At 36.9% G+C, this 16,968-nt stretch overlaps 1 protein-coding gene across 3 annotated transcripts in view; it reads right to left on the bottom strand.

The window, feature by feature from the left end:
• The window catches only part of dpp6a (dipeptidyl-peptidase 6a), a 430,900-nt gene that overhangs the window by 30,373 nt on the left and 383,559 nt on the right, over positions 1 to 16,968 (bottom strand). For all 3 annotated transcript variants that reach the window (XM_079602703.1, XM_079602704.1, XM_079602702.1), the window contains one exon: positions 13,945 to 14,065. In XM_079602703.1, the coding sequence (XP_079458829.1) occupies positions 13,945 to 14,065 (121 nt within the window). The remainder of the gene's footprint in view (positions 1 to 13,944; positions 14,066 to 16,968) is intronic.

Genomic DNA, 16,968 nt, shown 5'->3' with positions numbered 1-16,968 from the left:
TCTGCCCTCCACCGTTCACAACGCCGGAGCAGGAGAGAACTCACAGACTGTGTCCAGTCCGTGCTCTTCAGGCATACATCCACCGCACTAGCCAGTGGCGTAAGTCAGAGCAACTATTCATTTGTTATGGGGGCAGCAACAGAGGTGCTGCCGCGGCCAAGCTTCGCCAACGGGTCTAAGGGCTCACTCCACCAGAGGGCCACTCCACCAGCTCCTCTGCTGCCTTGGCAAGAGGTGCGCCCTTGCAGTTTGTTTGTGATGCGGGAGGCTGGTTCTCTCCGCACACATTCATAAGATTTTATAGTTTGGATGTTCATGCCACTCCGGGCTCTCACGTCCTTGAGTCGACATCGCAAGGTAATGTCTAGGGCTTTCCTGCGTTTCTTGTGAGCACACCTACACAACCGTAAGGAGTCCAGACACCTTCAAGCACGGCGGCGTGGGTATTCTCATTCCAAATGCGCTAAGCAGCGCAACATCGATTGTAGCTTTTGAAAGCGAACGTTCCAGGTTACTTGACTGTAACCCTGTTCCCTGAAAAAGCAGAACGAGATGCTGCGCTACTTTGCCGTGCTGATGATGTCCCAGGACTGCTCTTCAGACAAAATATCCTGACGATGCACCTGCAGCTCATCTAATTATAGCCTCGTGTCGCGGGTGCGCGCCAATGACGTCACCGACCGAGGCTATATTACTTCTGGTCGATTTCATCAACGTGTTTACACACTATATTCACAGCAGGTCACGATTAAAGGCATTCCCAATGCACTAAGCAGCGCAGCATCTCGTTCTGCTTTTTCAGGGAACAGGGTTACAGTCAAGTAACCTTGTCTGCTTCCTGCTTCTGCTTCAAGTCTGCTTCCCTGAGTTCTCCTGTTGTATATATTTGGATTAAAGACTATTTCATTTGAATCTTTGTCTGCATGCAGCAGAACCTGTGACAAATACAATAATTTGCGGTTTTGAACAATATTTTCTAGGTTCTGGGTTTTGATGTAAATATAATTTTGATTTCTGAAGCGAACCTGATTTTACAAATTCATGTCCAATTATACAGTGTACACATTTAAAAGGCTTACATTTTAAGTTGTTAGAGTAACATAACTCTTTGTACTTGACATTTTACTTGATATATCAGTTGTGGCTTTCCAAGCTACTTTCATTTGTACCAGATATTAGGGAAATATGGTTTGTTTTAATATTACATACTGTGAATTTATTTTAATTTTAATATTATATACTGTAAGTTTGAGAGTTTACTCTCATCTGCTCATTTCATCTGTGTGCTTTAATGTTGGCTCGTTCCAAAACCTTAAATGTTGCCTTTTCAGTCAGTTAAAATGGATGCTTCCATTTAGTTGGCCTTAGAACACAGTATAGATGTATCCTGCCAATGATATCCCAAAATCCTGTTTCACGTCTTCTTGGTCCATATACAACAGCTTTGAAAATTGAAGCTTGAACAATTCGATTCACATTTTTGGGTGAACTAGCCCTTTAATGCCAATGAGGACAAGTTTTTAATAAAACATTTGAATGCCTAGAGAGCATGATGTGGATGTTTCTAGAGGAAGTGCTTGTGAGTATCATGGGAACTTTACAATAAATCTGATCATTAAAGAGATGCTGACCCATGGATGAACCAAAGCAAGCCTACCACAGACATCTCTGTACAAAACAGCAAAAACGGCTCTTATTAGACATAAGGTGTCAGAAACCCTGCAAACACATCTCTCTCTCATTCCTGTTTTCTGTGTGTATGTCTGTGCCCTTTATTCTGCCAAACACACACTCACACTCTCGGTAGTGAGCCAGGAAGCTTGTTGGGCTGTTGATTGCTCACACAGGGAGGTTTAATAGCAGAGCTGAATGACAGATGAAACACGAGTGTGCGTTTTGAGAGCTGGAGGACACACACACACAGTCTTCTTACACTTGTCCTTTAATCAGAGGACACAGCTGTAGGTGAATGAGCTGAAACTTTACTGTCCAGACTGAGCATTTCCATCATCTTTTCTTCATTCTAAAAACCAACAAAACATTTGACGTGCCCTTGTGTACATGTACATGCTATTCCAAATAGGGCCAAAAGCTAAACAGCATTACACATATAATTCATGGAAAGGCAATCCCACATTTTCATCACAATTTGTACTTTATTTCTCGTAATTCAGACTTTTTAATCAGAATTGCAAGTTTACGTATAACAAACAATTCCAGACATCCCAAGTTTCCCGGAAGTTCCGGGAATCTCCCGCATATTGATAGCGGCTCCCTGATGTCCGCAAAGTAGTTAAAATCTCCCGGAATCTAGGGCGAGCGAGCAAGCACGCTGTGTAGCGCGCGCGCGCGCGGCAGAGAGAGGGAGCGAGAGACCTTGCGTGTGTGTGCTAGTGCGCGTGTGTGCCTCACGAAGCGCATGTAAGGACCCAACCAATCAATTGTCAATGCGGGCGGACTTTTATCTCTACTCCAGAACCGAATTAGTCAGAACCAAATCGTATAAACACAGAATTGCAATAAATAAAGGCAGAATTATGAGATAAAAGTCACAATTACCTTTTATTTATTTATTTTTATTCTGTGGCAGAAACATTTTCATAAAAAAAAGTAACTGGTTAGTTGGTTACGGTATATCAATTTGTTAAAAGTATCTAGCCATTATAATGCTAACATCAGATGTGTGAGTGACCAAAATAGGTTTAATGAGCTACTGCCCATGAAATGCATTTGTAATCAGTCTCTTATGATGTCCAGATTTGTTTAGAACATATGTCTATCACATCAGAAGTTTCGCCACAAATTTCACTATAAAACAAAAACAAATCAGTGCATTAATGCATCCTTTGTCCTGCGGAAAAACAACTACATGGTGTTATTTGTTCAAAGAGAAAACTGTTGAACGATTTTTTAATCAATCAAGCTTTTTCTCTTTGGGTGTGAATATTCTTCAGGAAGACGTGTGTAGACAATAAACAAGGAAGTCGCTGACTAGGTTTTAAAGCTGCTGCCTATTTACCACGGACACACACTTTAGTTGTGTGTGAGTTCTCACATTTACTAGCCTAAATATCCTCAGGCAATCTACAAATAGAGAACATGTGTTGGAACATGTCCTCTTTAGAGTCATCTTCAGCCATCTCCTGCTTCTCATTGATCATACTGCACCAATGAGAGATCAATCGAACATGTCCACTGTTCACATTCCACATGTCTTTCTATGTCTGTAAGCAGCACATTTCTAAGTTTCTCATTTAAATTCAAATAAGGCCTAACAAACATGACTTTAGCATTGTTCATCACCTTCACTGGATTCATCAGGATAATAACAGGCTCCTAACAAACCATTAGCAACTTAATTAGCTGGAGTTCAATGAGAAGATAATTCAATGAGGATGAAGGTCTGTAGAGGTCTGATCAGCTCCACTAGCACATGCTAACACAATCACTCAACTAAAGCCATTTGTCATTACGAACACTAGGCTACTGCATGTTATTTAAGCAGTGCTGTTCTTCCACTACATAACAACTTGCATCATGCCAAACATGGATGCATAATCGAAACTAGTGGGTAGGTTGTCTTAACAATTACAGGGATAGTTTTTGTCATTAATTTTGTCAAAAGATATTGTCATTAATTACTCACTTTCATTATTCGGAACACAAATGCAGATCTTTTTGATGAAGACAGTTACACAACTTAACAATTGTTAAGACATTGTTAAGACATTGTTAAGACAACCTATCCCTGTAATTGTAGGTTGTCTTAACAATTACAGGGATAGTTTTTGTCATTAATTTTGTCAAAAGATATTGTCATTAATTACTCACTTTCATTATTCGAAACACAAATGCAGATCTTTTTGATGAAGACAGTTACACAACTGACATTTTGACGCTTCAAAAATCTCAAAAAGAGATCGTAAAACTAATCCATATGACTTGAGCAGTTTAGTTCGCTGATTAAAGTTTATATGTGAACAAAAGCCTAAATTCAATCCGTTCATCATATAAAGTGATCGAGTCTCTTTAGTCCTCGAACTTGGACTAAATAGTTTTACGATCTCTTTATGAACGTTTTGAGTCAAAATGTCAGTTGCTTACAGTAGCTGTCAATGGAGGAATAGAAAGCTCTTAGATTTCATCAAAAATACCTTGTGTTCTGAAGATGAACGAAAGTCTTACAGGTTTGGAACGACATGAGGGTGAATAATTAATGACAGCATTTTCATTTTTGGATGAACTAGCCTAACCCTTTAATTTACCAAACTGTAAAACAAATCATTTTATGGTTATATGGCAGTTATGTTTGGTTTTGGGTCATGCCCACTTGACACCAATCAGATGTGTTTGTCTGGGGACCCATGACAAAAAAAAAAACACAAAAAAAAAACATAACATAACAAAACAAAATGGCCATTCCTGTACATCAAACCAGTGATGTTATTTTTATATTTTCAGATTTAATTTTCATTTTTGTTATGAAATTTGTGTCATTTTAATTGGTTTTTGATTTGCATATTTCTATTTTATTTTCTAATTTATTTTATTTTTAAGTTGAGTAACTTTAGTACTTACATTTGTTGTAACTAGTTTTTTAATCTAATATTTATATTTTATTTTATTAAAGCTTTCTTTCAATTAACAAAAATTTTTTTGTATAGTTTTATTTTTATTAATTTATTTATTTATTGTGATCTATATCCAACTAATGTAGGGCGGGTGATATTGTTCATCAGGAATTGATTGGATGGTTTGCTATTGGTCAATCTCGTGCCAGTAAACATATCATCAGAGAAGAGAAGAGATGTTTGGGAAGTTATTTTGAAGTTTATGAGGGCATACAAACTATGTGATAAATCAATAAATACTGCAATATTCCATAATTCAATTATGGATTGAAATACTCACCCATTGTTTGAAAAAATATGTCTATCAACAAAACAGATATAATAAACAGAAAAAAACAGGAAAAAGAAGTCGCTATTATTTTTTGTATAGCTCCAGCTGTTACATGTCAGAAACACAAAGTACTCCTGCTGTTACTGTCGGATAGGAGTACTTACACAGGCAGTGTGAACCAGGTGATTAGTCAACCATCCCGACCCATCCCAAGAGCCAAACTCCCCTCAGTTTTATCTCAAGAACAGCATCATTAACACTTCTGTGCAGAATACTGATAGAGCATCAGAGAGGTGTTATGTCTCCGAGTCGCACATCGGAGGATATTGTCAGAGCGCTGATCATTTCTGTGGACTGCTAAAATATCTGCGATTATGCTCTCTTGTGATATACTGGTAAAACACATCGACCTCATTAGCAGCTAATCTGAAGGACTTTTACACTTTAGACAGTGCGCTCGGTTTTCAGAAATGTAGACGGAGAGATTAAATCAAAGGTGCAATACTACTACCATGACTAAATTTTTCAGTATAGCATCTTTTCAAATTAGTGCACATTTTCAAGTTACAAGCTAATATTTATTAATAGCATGTAGAGAGACAAATGCTACTTCACATGTTTTAAAAATCTAAGTGAATGTCAAATATTTTTTCATGTTGTGTTGGGACATTCATTTTGATTTTTTTTTATGCGTGTCCCTTTTTGTATCATATTTAATAAATGTGGCTGTTTATCTTATCAAATCACTAAAAATAGGTTGTTTTATAGTCTATTAACTGTACTTACATACTAAAGTCCAAATTTAATGTTGGTACGATTTTTTGAAAAGTTTTTGAAAAAACATATTTTGTTCACCTAAGCATTTTAAAATACTATCAATTTTGAAAACAGTTATTTATATTTTTGTGGAAACCATGATACATTTTTTCAGGACTTAGTGATGAGTTAATAGAAATAGAAATCAGTTGTAACGTTATAAATGTCTTTACTGTCTCTTTTGGCCACTTTAATGTGTCATTGCTAAAAAAAAAGTGTTAATTTCCTTTAAAAAAAGAACATTTGAACAGTAGTCCATATTTAAAAAGATAAGTTCCCTTAAATAGATTTAATTAAATGTTGGTAGTTACTTCTTGAAGTGTAGCAAACTACTGTTTGTAAACTGGTTAATGACTTTTCTGGTGCAAGCGAATAAAAGCATTGCATATAAGGAGCGTTAATATTTCCAGCAGAACAAACAGGACAGGAAAATGTTATTAAGAAAAGGGGTAAATGAAACACTGAAACTCATGGAAACAGAAATGACAGTTTCCTTCCTCTTTCAAACAATACTTGTCAGTTGAGTAGCTCACTTCAACAGGGGGCAGTAGAGAGCCTTAGTAAGAGATTGCAGTCTAAAAAACTGTAATGACACTTCAGGATATGACTGCACACAAACTGCACACACGCTTTAATCAGATTAATGATCTGGGGATGGCGGGGAACATGGGTAACTGATGAAACTAGTTATCAGAAAAAACAAGAAGCAGCATATCATAGTGTGTCCTCAAAACCAGCCCCTGAGATTACTGAATAATGGGACGAAAGTCAGATGACAAAAGAGAGATGGTCTAATGGACATTAAACTTGAATAAAAATCACTTTATGTTAAGCATCGCAGATTGTTCCAGCAAACCACATATGTGGTCATATGAGGTCAAATGGAAGACGGTCCGCGGCTGAGAGCGAAACCATAGAAAGTTTGGCTCTCTTAACCCTAGAATGCATGAAACAAAAAAACCTACAGGAATACATAAAAGGGGTCAAAATGACCCGTATTGTTCAAACTCTTGAACTTCAAAATTATGGCAGAAGTAGTAGGTCATCCCGGTGCAGTTTTATGAATACTCTGAATGCAGACATACTACCGGTACTCATTTCACATACTGTTTTTCACCTATAGTAGGGAGATATGTGTATTCAGACACAGGGGTGGTGTATGAGGCAAATTCTTGTCTCAGACCAAAGAATATATATATATATATATATATATATATATATATATATATAGAGAGAGAGAGAGAGAGAGAGAGAGAGAGAGAGAGAGAGAGAGATTGTATTGTATCCAAAATAAAGTGTTGAGTCAAAATTCCATAGGAAATGAATACCCTTTGCGCATTCTAGGGTTGACACACATGTCCACTGCCTTAGAGTGAGCAGCATTTTCAATTAATTCTCTGTGGAAGCTGAATGGCAGGCTTGTATGAGGGATTGTGGGATTGTCAGTAGTGCAGAGCAAGTGGTGAGAGCATCAAAATGTCGGAAACTGCTGAACTTCATGCAAAAGAAAGGCAAAAAATGCTGGGCTGAAGCATATCGCAGTGAGGTGTAGGGAGGTCTGTCATAAGCGTTTCAAAATCTGTCAGCACTCGGCAGTGCAGGAGGTTCTGCCAGATTTAGTGCTTAAAAATCACATCATTATGGAAAGTGGTCATATTAAGTCCACATAAATCCTACGTTTGACATGTTTCTGAACACCTCTTCAATAATGTAAATATTAAATGAAGGTTGAACCATCGAAACACTCATGTTCTGTCATAAACTGACTAAATTAAGTTCATGGAAAGGTTCATTGTGTTCTTAGCTTAGTGTGCTTATTAGGGACAACATGTTGACATTGAAGCAGTTCCTTCAAAACCCACTTCAGAAAACAATATAACTATTGGATTATAAATACAAGAAGATTACATTTCTTTTCACTGTACGGATGGCAACAGTTTTTATAAATTGTCAATGTCGTGCACAAGCTGCAGATACTTACGAAATCCATCCTTTCAAATACAGAACATTATAGTTTAAAATAACAAGAAAAACATAATGTTGTAATGATTCCCCTGTGTTTTATGTTTCAGCACTTTTATGTTGACATTCTTTTGTCTTGCTGTGCCTGTGTTATCCTCCTGTGGTTTGTTTAGGGATGGTCTTATTATTGAGAGATTGGCTCCCTTGCCCTACCATTGGAGAAAGCATAACAACTAACTTGGATCACATGTGTCTTCATAACCAATCACATTAAAGCCTAGATGTCATTGCATTTCATTCAGAGTTGTGCGACAGTCAATCCCTGTTTGTGGATACCAAGTGGACTTCTCTTATCGAAAATGAATGTTTGAGGGCAAACATGTTGAAGATTAGCAAACAGGATGTCGATAATAAAACGTTTTCACACAAAATGAGTTTATTCAGCATAGTGAAGTCTCTCCTCCATTGACATCAATTAAAAAAGGCCTCAGCGTAAGCATGCATTACATTTTTTTTTTTTTTGCTTTTACAGGCCTTTACAACCTTTACAGGCTTGCCTTCAAGTGGCTTTGGTTTGCTCCTGTTGGGGTGCGTCTCAATCAGCTCCCTAGTTCAGTATTCGGGACACTGATCAGGGAGTCGGACATTTTAAGTGCCGTCTCAATCGCAGAATCCTTACAGGGCACTGAAATGTTTGCTCCCTAAAAAGTCCCACAATGCACCGTAAAAACCAGGGTGCATCGATGCTCCCTTAACGGAAGTTCTGAAGCGTGAAACTTCAGTGATGTGAGCCAACTCACTACACAATGACACAGGATAGATGTTTTTAAAAATACAAACCATTATTTTATTATATTTCAGCATAAACATATATTGCTAGACAGGTGATGAACATAATCTAGCTAACATTTATAATTTATTTACGGCTGAAATGTTCCACGCATATATGTAAATAGCAAAGTATTTATCATACTTGTACTTTAAATAACAAAATAACAAGTAATGTCAGAAATATATCAGCTCTGCTGTTGTTCATAAATACCAGGAATGATGTTGTATAATGAGGACATTGTAAAGTCCGGGCGGGACATGTCGAGCAGCTCCTCTCCTTTTTTAAAACAGCCAATAGCGTTTAGTTTATTTTGTGATAAAAGGTCAGAGCTGTTGAGCTCGGTAAAGTCACATTTCACAGCCACAGTCTAACAGATTTCCCTTTTAGATTTAACATGAAACTGTAACTAAAGCAAAACAGTGAACATTACCATGCAGAGTCTGTCTCATCATGATCTCCTCCATATTGCTTTAAAAGATAGCATTCTGAACAAAATTTAAATGGATCTGATACGTTTTCTGGTATTTGAGATATGCGCATCAGCTCTGTGCTATAGTGTCTCTGGACTGGTTTGCGTGACACTAACACGAAACCACACATCATTCGCCCGGAAATGTTTATTTACACTGTCTGAATTGTTCCCTATCCCCTATATAGTGCACTATGTGCAATTCACCATATAGAAAATAATAATTGTGTGAACAAGTGAATGATTTTTGAGTCGCAGCTTCAGCGTCTATTTATAATGTAGGGGGCGGACGCTTCAGATTCTAGAGAGCATTTGATTGGATTTGAAGTGCAGAGTGATGTCATCAAAATCATTGATCCATATTGGCGGAAGTGAGAGACTGTAAGATTTGAACTCTTATATCTTCTAAATACGTATTTTGTCATTGTTTTGGGGCACACAAGTAAGAAGCAGGTTTATTTACACTTTAATTGTTTCAATGAAATCTGCACTACTGCAGGTTTGGCAAAAAATAATAGCAGTTACAAAGAGGACCCTTCTGAATCATGAAATGGCAAACAGGATGTCTTATGATCATGCGAACATGCAGAAGCAAATGCACGAAGTGCGCCTTACTATGAGTTTCTTGCAGGGTTCATTTCATGATCTTCATTAGAGCAGACGTGGTCTGCCACAGCTAGAACTATACATGCGGTTCACTGATTATTCAGGGGTAATTAAAACTCAGCATTGATTATGCAGACTGATTGAGGTAATTAATATCCTCTCGGCAAAGTGATGAACTACTCTAAGAAAGCATACTTAGTCACAACAATGCAACAATCTACATTCTTGATCTTCAAATTACAGAGAGGAGATTGTGTAGGGGTGAGGTTGATTAGAACACTTTCCTCATAATAACTTTCAGCCACTTTCAAATCACATTAAGTAGATGAACACTGTGGATCGTTCAACTTTAATGCAAATCCATACAGCTGGAGGAATTAAACTGCTCTTGCAATGATGGATATTGGTTGTTTTAGTCTTTTTGGGTTGGCATGGGTAATCTGAATTAACATACATTAACCTTTCCCTAAGCACATCAGGGAACTCCGTATCCAGAAGGGTCCAAGCAGGCATAAACTCCATCGCCAATGAATGCACAGCCACCTGTTCTCCTCCACACGCAGAACAGACTCCGGATTTGTATTCAACAGCCTCAGACTGCACCAAAGCTTGACGATTCATTTATCATTCAGAGGATCTGCGGATGAACTGAACTGCACACGAACGGTGACTGACCATAAACCCATGAACAGGAAGTCAAGGACAGTTCAGAGTTTCAAATCCACTGTATTTATGTATTACGATTTTCTACTGTAGTACACAATGCATTGCTGGCTAGTGCATGTGAAGCAATAGCACAATAGCGCTGAATGGCTGTTTCACACTGACTATAGGAGTTTGAGTACGAGTATGTCTTTGCCTATCCATGTTTACCATCTTTTTCTTTCTCACATACAATTATTCATGTTGTTTTTATTCTAGCCTATAGCCATTTTAGATGTTTTTGCAACTGTTTTTGAAATTTCACAGAATTACTATAGAATTACAGCAGATTGCAGGAGTTTTTTTTACAGGAGTTCATGTAGTGTGTAATATAGCTGTTTGTAAATTTAAAAGGTCTGCCAAGTTTCAAAGAACGAACTGAACTGCCTGAAACATGTTGTCAGTAATTCCAATATTGCTTCCCGCACAAACCTACATAGACTTGTAACATACTGTATGTATAATGCCCACCTATGGTCTTCACTGGCTGCCCACAAATAATGTCTGCTTTTATTCCCCCTTAAACACTGTAGTTGTATCTGAAGCATGGAAGATTTTAAGTTGTCGACATGCAATGCAAAAGAAAATCCACTTTACATGTATTTCCTAAGATGAGAACTCAAATTGGTACGGTAAAACTGACGGCATCGAATCACTGTGTACAGAACCACTGTACAGTTGTACAGTTCAGTTCGTATCACTGTGTACAGAAGTGCTTATGAAGCCTTTGGAGCTGAAATTCAGCTATGGTAATGGGTGCTTCGTTTCCATCAAGCGCTGTAAGTGGTAGACCAATCACAACCAACTAGGCCATCTGACCAATCAGAGCAGAGTAGGCTCACTGAAAGGAGTAGTTTATAGAGACTGAATCCTTTATTAAACCGTTAAAGACACCGTGAGAAAAGCGGTCATGCTGCAATAAATATTATGTAAAAATAAAATAGTTTGGATGCATGTAAATGTGTTAGAGACCTTCAAAACAAAATAATGGGCAATTTAGGATTCGTGAAAAAATCTATTTGCTAAGTGAAATTACCATGGTTACCAAACAGATAGGGTATGATTCTGAGTGCTTTTTTTTTTTTTCATTTGACGGGACGGTGTTCTGTCTCACTATAAGATTCCTGCGATAACGCTCCATCACAAGCATTAAACACTTGTTCATGGCCAAAAATGCAATAGCATGTCAGCAAGAACTCACTACATATTAGGAAGTGTTAATAGACTATTAGCATTTAAATTGAAGAGAGGTGGAATTACACAATATAATCAGAAAGAAATAATGCAGATAATGTCAATGAGTGAGATAAAATGAAAAAGTGGTGTGCTTAATTTTAGTGAATGGACACTAGTGTACTTCAAATTTTACAAGTATATAAAAACTGTACTTGCAGTTAGTATGATATTAATTTAATAAAAGTCCAATTTAGTGTACTTAAAGAGAGTAGGCTACACGTTCATATTTCTGTTAACACTGAAGTACACTTTAAAAATAACTTTGTTATAATGTCAAATTAAAAGTTTATTTTAAAGGACTTTTTAAACCATTATGTTTTTATAACCTTTTATCAGACTTTGAATAAATACACTTATTTTGATGTGTTGACTGACATATGAAAGCACAAGTAAAATTGTATTTTAACTGAAGTTTTATTAGATTTTTTTGTGTTAATGTAAATTAAAGTTAATATATTTTAAATGTCTTAAATTTCATCATTACAAATGTTTAATTACAAATATATTAAAAAAGATGACATAAAAGTTTCAATAGAAATAAAAGTATATTTTAGTTTACCATAAATGCTTGTCAGTACATTCAGCAGTATTTAACCATATTTCAAGTAATTATGAAATTACATATAAAAAGACCTACTTAAAAGGATAGTTCACCCAAAAATGTATATTCTGTCATCATTTACCCTCATGTCATTCAAAACCTTTAAGGAAATGGAGTTTAATGAAACCTGAGACGTTTATGTGGCACTAAGTACTTTTCCACGGTTTTTGTAAATCTGAACATTGGTGTATTTTAGAGTACGTACAGTCTAAGTTCAATTCTGCGCATATGCACGTTTTATAAATAAGTTCCATGGTAACCAAAATGTAAAAGATCTAAAAAGGTTCTTAAAGCGACGTAAAACTAAACCACATGAATGGAGTGATTTAATCCAAGGCTTGTGAAGAAATTAAATCACTTTATATGATGAACAGGTTTTATTTAAGCTTTTTTATCATTTGAAATGACTTGAGTAAAGTATGAAAAAAATTATAATTAAAGTGTACTTGTTTTTCACAAGGGATGTTGGTAGAATCAAACCTGTTAAGAACATGATGGAGTCTTCTTTTCTGTACTGTGTGTAATAAATGAGTTATATGAAACATTATGTAATGATAATATATCACAATGGGTTCTCGGCCAGGCGAACTGGAGCCTGTTGTGAACCGGACGCGTGTATCTACAAATTTGAGAAATGAACAGTGACATGCTGGTACTCTCATCTGTCCTTTTAATGAAAATGAAACCGTTCTCGCGACAGATTTATATATTTCGATCTAAAGAGAAATGTAGTTCAACGTTATTACATTGCTCAACGAGATTGCCAAAGACAGCGACAGCTTTTCTCCAGCCCGCTCCCCGACTCCTTTCGAGTTTTTAGGGCCGGAGGTCTTTTTAGAGTCTTTCCGGCTTGGAATCCCCTTTTCTGCAGTAGTAATGCGTGGAACGGTTCGAGAAGGGACACCGGCCAGGAACCCGCACCGGAACTTTGTCGGTGGAAAATGGGTACCTGTAGGCTGTTTAAGGTTGCCAAGCTACAAGCTAGGGAGACGTCACAGGTGTGTGATTTTTATTTTTTAAATGGCTTCAAATATGAATCATCCAATCAGGAAGATGCATGTCCTGCAAAATCAATATGTAAAAACTAAAGAATGCAAATATTGTAGATGAATAAGACGGATAAATCACATACTGTGAACCGAAGCAGAGAGAATGAGATCAGGAGCAACAGAAATAGGCCAGGACGAGTCTCTGCTCTCTTTAATACATTCAACCCTTTCAATAAATAATAAGTGTCAATTTCGAGACCTTCAGCACCTCATAAACTCATGGCAAGGGTCAGTCGCTGCAATATGAGCTCAGATTAAAGTTTAAATGGGAGACTCATATCACACAGGGTGAAAATCCACAGCCAGAGTCCTGTCAAAGGTAGTGCTGCATTCTGGGAGAATCTAGGCTATTGATTGTTCTTCCTTTGATTCTTTGACAATGCACAGAAAACCATCTTTCACCGTTGAAGGGCGAGAGAGGACCAGGTCTGCAACATTTTAAGTTGTTGTTTTATTATGTTTTAGACGGCAGTCGGCAGAAAGACCGTCAGTCGGCAGTCTCTTTTTGTTGTTTCTATTTATTTTGTGATTAAACTTTATGTTGGCCATTTGCCGGTTCCCGCCTCCTCCTTCACTGGACCTGAATTTTGGTACAATACTCTTTAAAGTTGCAAAGAGTTCACCTTAGTTGTCAAGGCTCAATAATAAGGATTTTTCTACAGGTTTGGTCAGGCAAGTACTTGTCTTGACAAAGCCTCATCAAGAAAATCACGTTTAGCTTTGCAAGGCATAAAGACATATGTACATGTTTTATACAAATCTTTCCTACCTTCATAGAGCCAGTCGCTTAGGCCGTTGAAAATCACACCCTCTTTTCCAGTAGAAACAAGACGGATGGATCTGTTCTCCACTGTGGCCCGGTAGTATATGTTATTCTCAAATATAAAAATCTAGAGAAATGGACACAAACACAAACACATTGCAATCAAAATTTGATGGATAGGCCAGGAGGGCTTTACTGGAGATGACATTTACAGTGTGCATGGAACTTTAAAGGAGTAACAGTTTTTATTATAAAAGAAATTCCCCCAGAGGACCATTTATAATGTTGACCCTTAGATTTATTTTTAGTTTTTGCTATCCCTTTAAGAAATGCCCGCTTTGCAGGTGCAACAGTTATTTTTTTGTTCACACAGGCTTCAGGTTTGCTGTGTCAGATATAGTTGTTAACTGCAAATTCAGTCTCTTTATCATTATTATTAATAATACTTTTAAGTGTGCCAATCAATCTGTTGAGATCAGACTGAAATAATCAGGAATCCTGTAAAAAAAATATTCATCAGGATTCTTCGCAAGGATCCACAGGGCAACAGGTTTGGTCAAGCTTTCCAAACTTAAATGCGAGTACTTCTGCTTTTTTGTGACTTATCGTATTTATCCTGCTTTCATCTTGTGTTTGATAACCCAACAGGCATTTTTAAAGTATGTCAAAGTTTTGCATTTTTTTGTATTTTTGTCTCAATAATTTTTTTTTTTTTTCTTTTGTGGACAGGGGAGGTTTTCAGCTTTGAAAGTTATTGTATGTGTTCATAGTACAGTTTAACTGAGAGAGAACATGCAGGTCCTGTCCCAAATGGCACACTTCATTTGCACCTTCGGTCTTATGGACATACAATGGCTGCTGCGTGCACGTGTCTGTTAAGTCCATGAGACCCTAGGGTGTTCCATTTTGTTATTTTAGGTTTCTAAAGGGTGCTTGTGAGCACCCCCTTTGCGGTCGATATATTCACTAGATGCGCACATTTTCCGAACCCGCACTGAAGCGAGTTTTGCAACAGACGTGTTCCCGACAGTCAAAGTGGCGTTACGTCACAAAAGTGCGGACTCAGAGGAAGGCCATTTAAGGTGCCACTTGGGACCGGGCCATATTCAAAGGTGTCTTTCCATGTAACTTAGAGGCTTTTACACAAACTGTAATTTGTCAGTATCTAAGCTAATAGATAATCTATTGAGCATTCAGGAGAGTCACCTGATGGCTTCATTTATGAAACAACCTCATTTATGAAGAGAAGAGTGAAGATGACAGGACATTTTGACTTTTAAAAGGAAAACCTTCCAGGAGAGAACACTCCTTGAGCAGACCAAATCCAAGAGCCTTCAAACATGTTTAAAATTTTGGACCAGCAGCAAGAATGACTAATGAATGTAGAGTTTCAAATGTTGACAACATTTGAAAATGATTTAATGTATTTTAACCAAATCAATTTGAAGAAAAACCTGATGAAAAAGCTAATTTTACTTGGATATATAGCAATAATTTCATTTATTTACTTTTTTTGTATATCTCTTCACACTAAACTATTCAAACAGAAATAGTTTTCCCTGAAAAGGTCAGGTCAATTTGTGTCTCAGACATACTATGCCTGAATTCAATCTTGCCTGAATCAAACATGTCAGTGTTTTGCTTGCACAACCTCTGTAGAAATTAAAGAGCAAATTGCCCAATGTTTTTTCAGCTAACCCGACAGTCCTCTGAGAAATCTATATCCCCAGATAGGAATGTCTGTGACTGCAGTATTGTATTTTTTTCCACAGCGCTTCTCATTTACTTTGACCTTCATCGAATACTGTAATTAAAGCTAATTTTCTTGTTGTGCTTCCAAGTGCAACTTCATTACATATTTAGATATTTCCACTAATGTTATGGCTAAAATATCAGTTAGTGGTTCCATTACTGCAGTCAATTAGTTAATTTATTCATATAATGATAGAAATATATATCATATATTAAGTTTAGTTCAATGGGTGTCACAGTGCGGTATTTTGGGGTTGCAACTACTAATACAGTTAAAAGAAAGATTTGAGAGGCTGTTCCGCAACACTCAAAACCCTAATAAAAGGCATTTATTTTGTGTTTTTTGTATAGAAATCTGACCTCTAATGCCAATTAACAATAACCATAGACATGCATACTTTTAATGCCCTCTAGCAATGCCTTGCACCTTATTAAATTTATTTTAAACAGAGAAAATGGCTAAAGTAAAAAATTGGAAACTGGACCAGGTCAATACTCTTGAATTTATTACACTGTCATCAGTATGTGTTGGTGCTTGTAAACCCAGCATTGGCTGTAGAAAGGGATCTAGGTCCAATAAAATGTTTACGTGTTGTGAATCCATTTTCTTCCTATCATGTTTGCAAAAATATATACTGTTGCAAGCTGACCCAACTCAAATCAATGGAAACAGAGTCCAATTTGATCATGAACATCTTGATGCTGTTTTTATGTGATGTTTTACTGGGAGTTCATGTACTGCACTGAGTGTTAGGGGTGTTGATAACATATCAGACTATTGACAGTGAACTAGCTCAAGAGAAGCATTGATTTGTAATCCCTTCTTAAACACACCACAGTCACTTCAGGCCGCACTGGATGACACACACTGATTTATTCAGGCATGTTTGAGGAACAGTAAACAAAGCAAACTGAAAAGTGTCTGCGTAAGGGAATTACATTTTTCACCAATTCAAAACCAAATATATATCAAAATGTGTTTTCTGAATTTCATGCATGCTTAATTGTATTGAATATAGATATCCTTGTTGTGTATTAACTTAATTTTACTTCACTTCCTTCTCTTGCCTGCACCTGCAACATTTCAATTTCATCTAGTAGATTCATTAAAAGTGATAGCAAATATTTTTGAGGGGTATGAAGCACCTGATAAACATGCTCACTTGTAATTCATTCATTGGCTCGGGTGTGGTCTAATAATTAGACATGAACATCAGGGGTAAGTTATATATGATATCAGCTGCTGACTTTTTTATATGATATTGTCTGAATAATGAG

This window comes from Phoxinus phoxinus (genome assembly GCF_949152265.1).
Source record: "Phoxinus phoxinus genome assembly, chromosome: 24".
Taxonomy (NCBI): Eukaryota; Metazoa; Chordata; class Actinopteri; order Cypriniformes; family Leuciscidae; genus Phoxinus; species Phoxinus phoxinus.
Note: the sequence above shows the minus strand (reverse complement) of the source record. Positions and strands in the feature narration are given on the sequence as shown.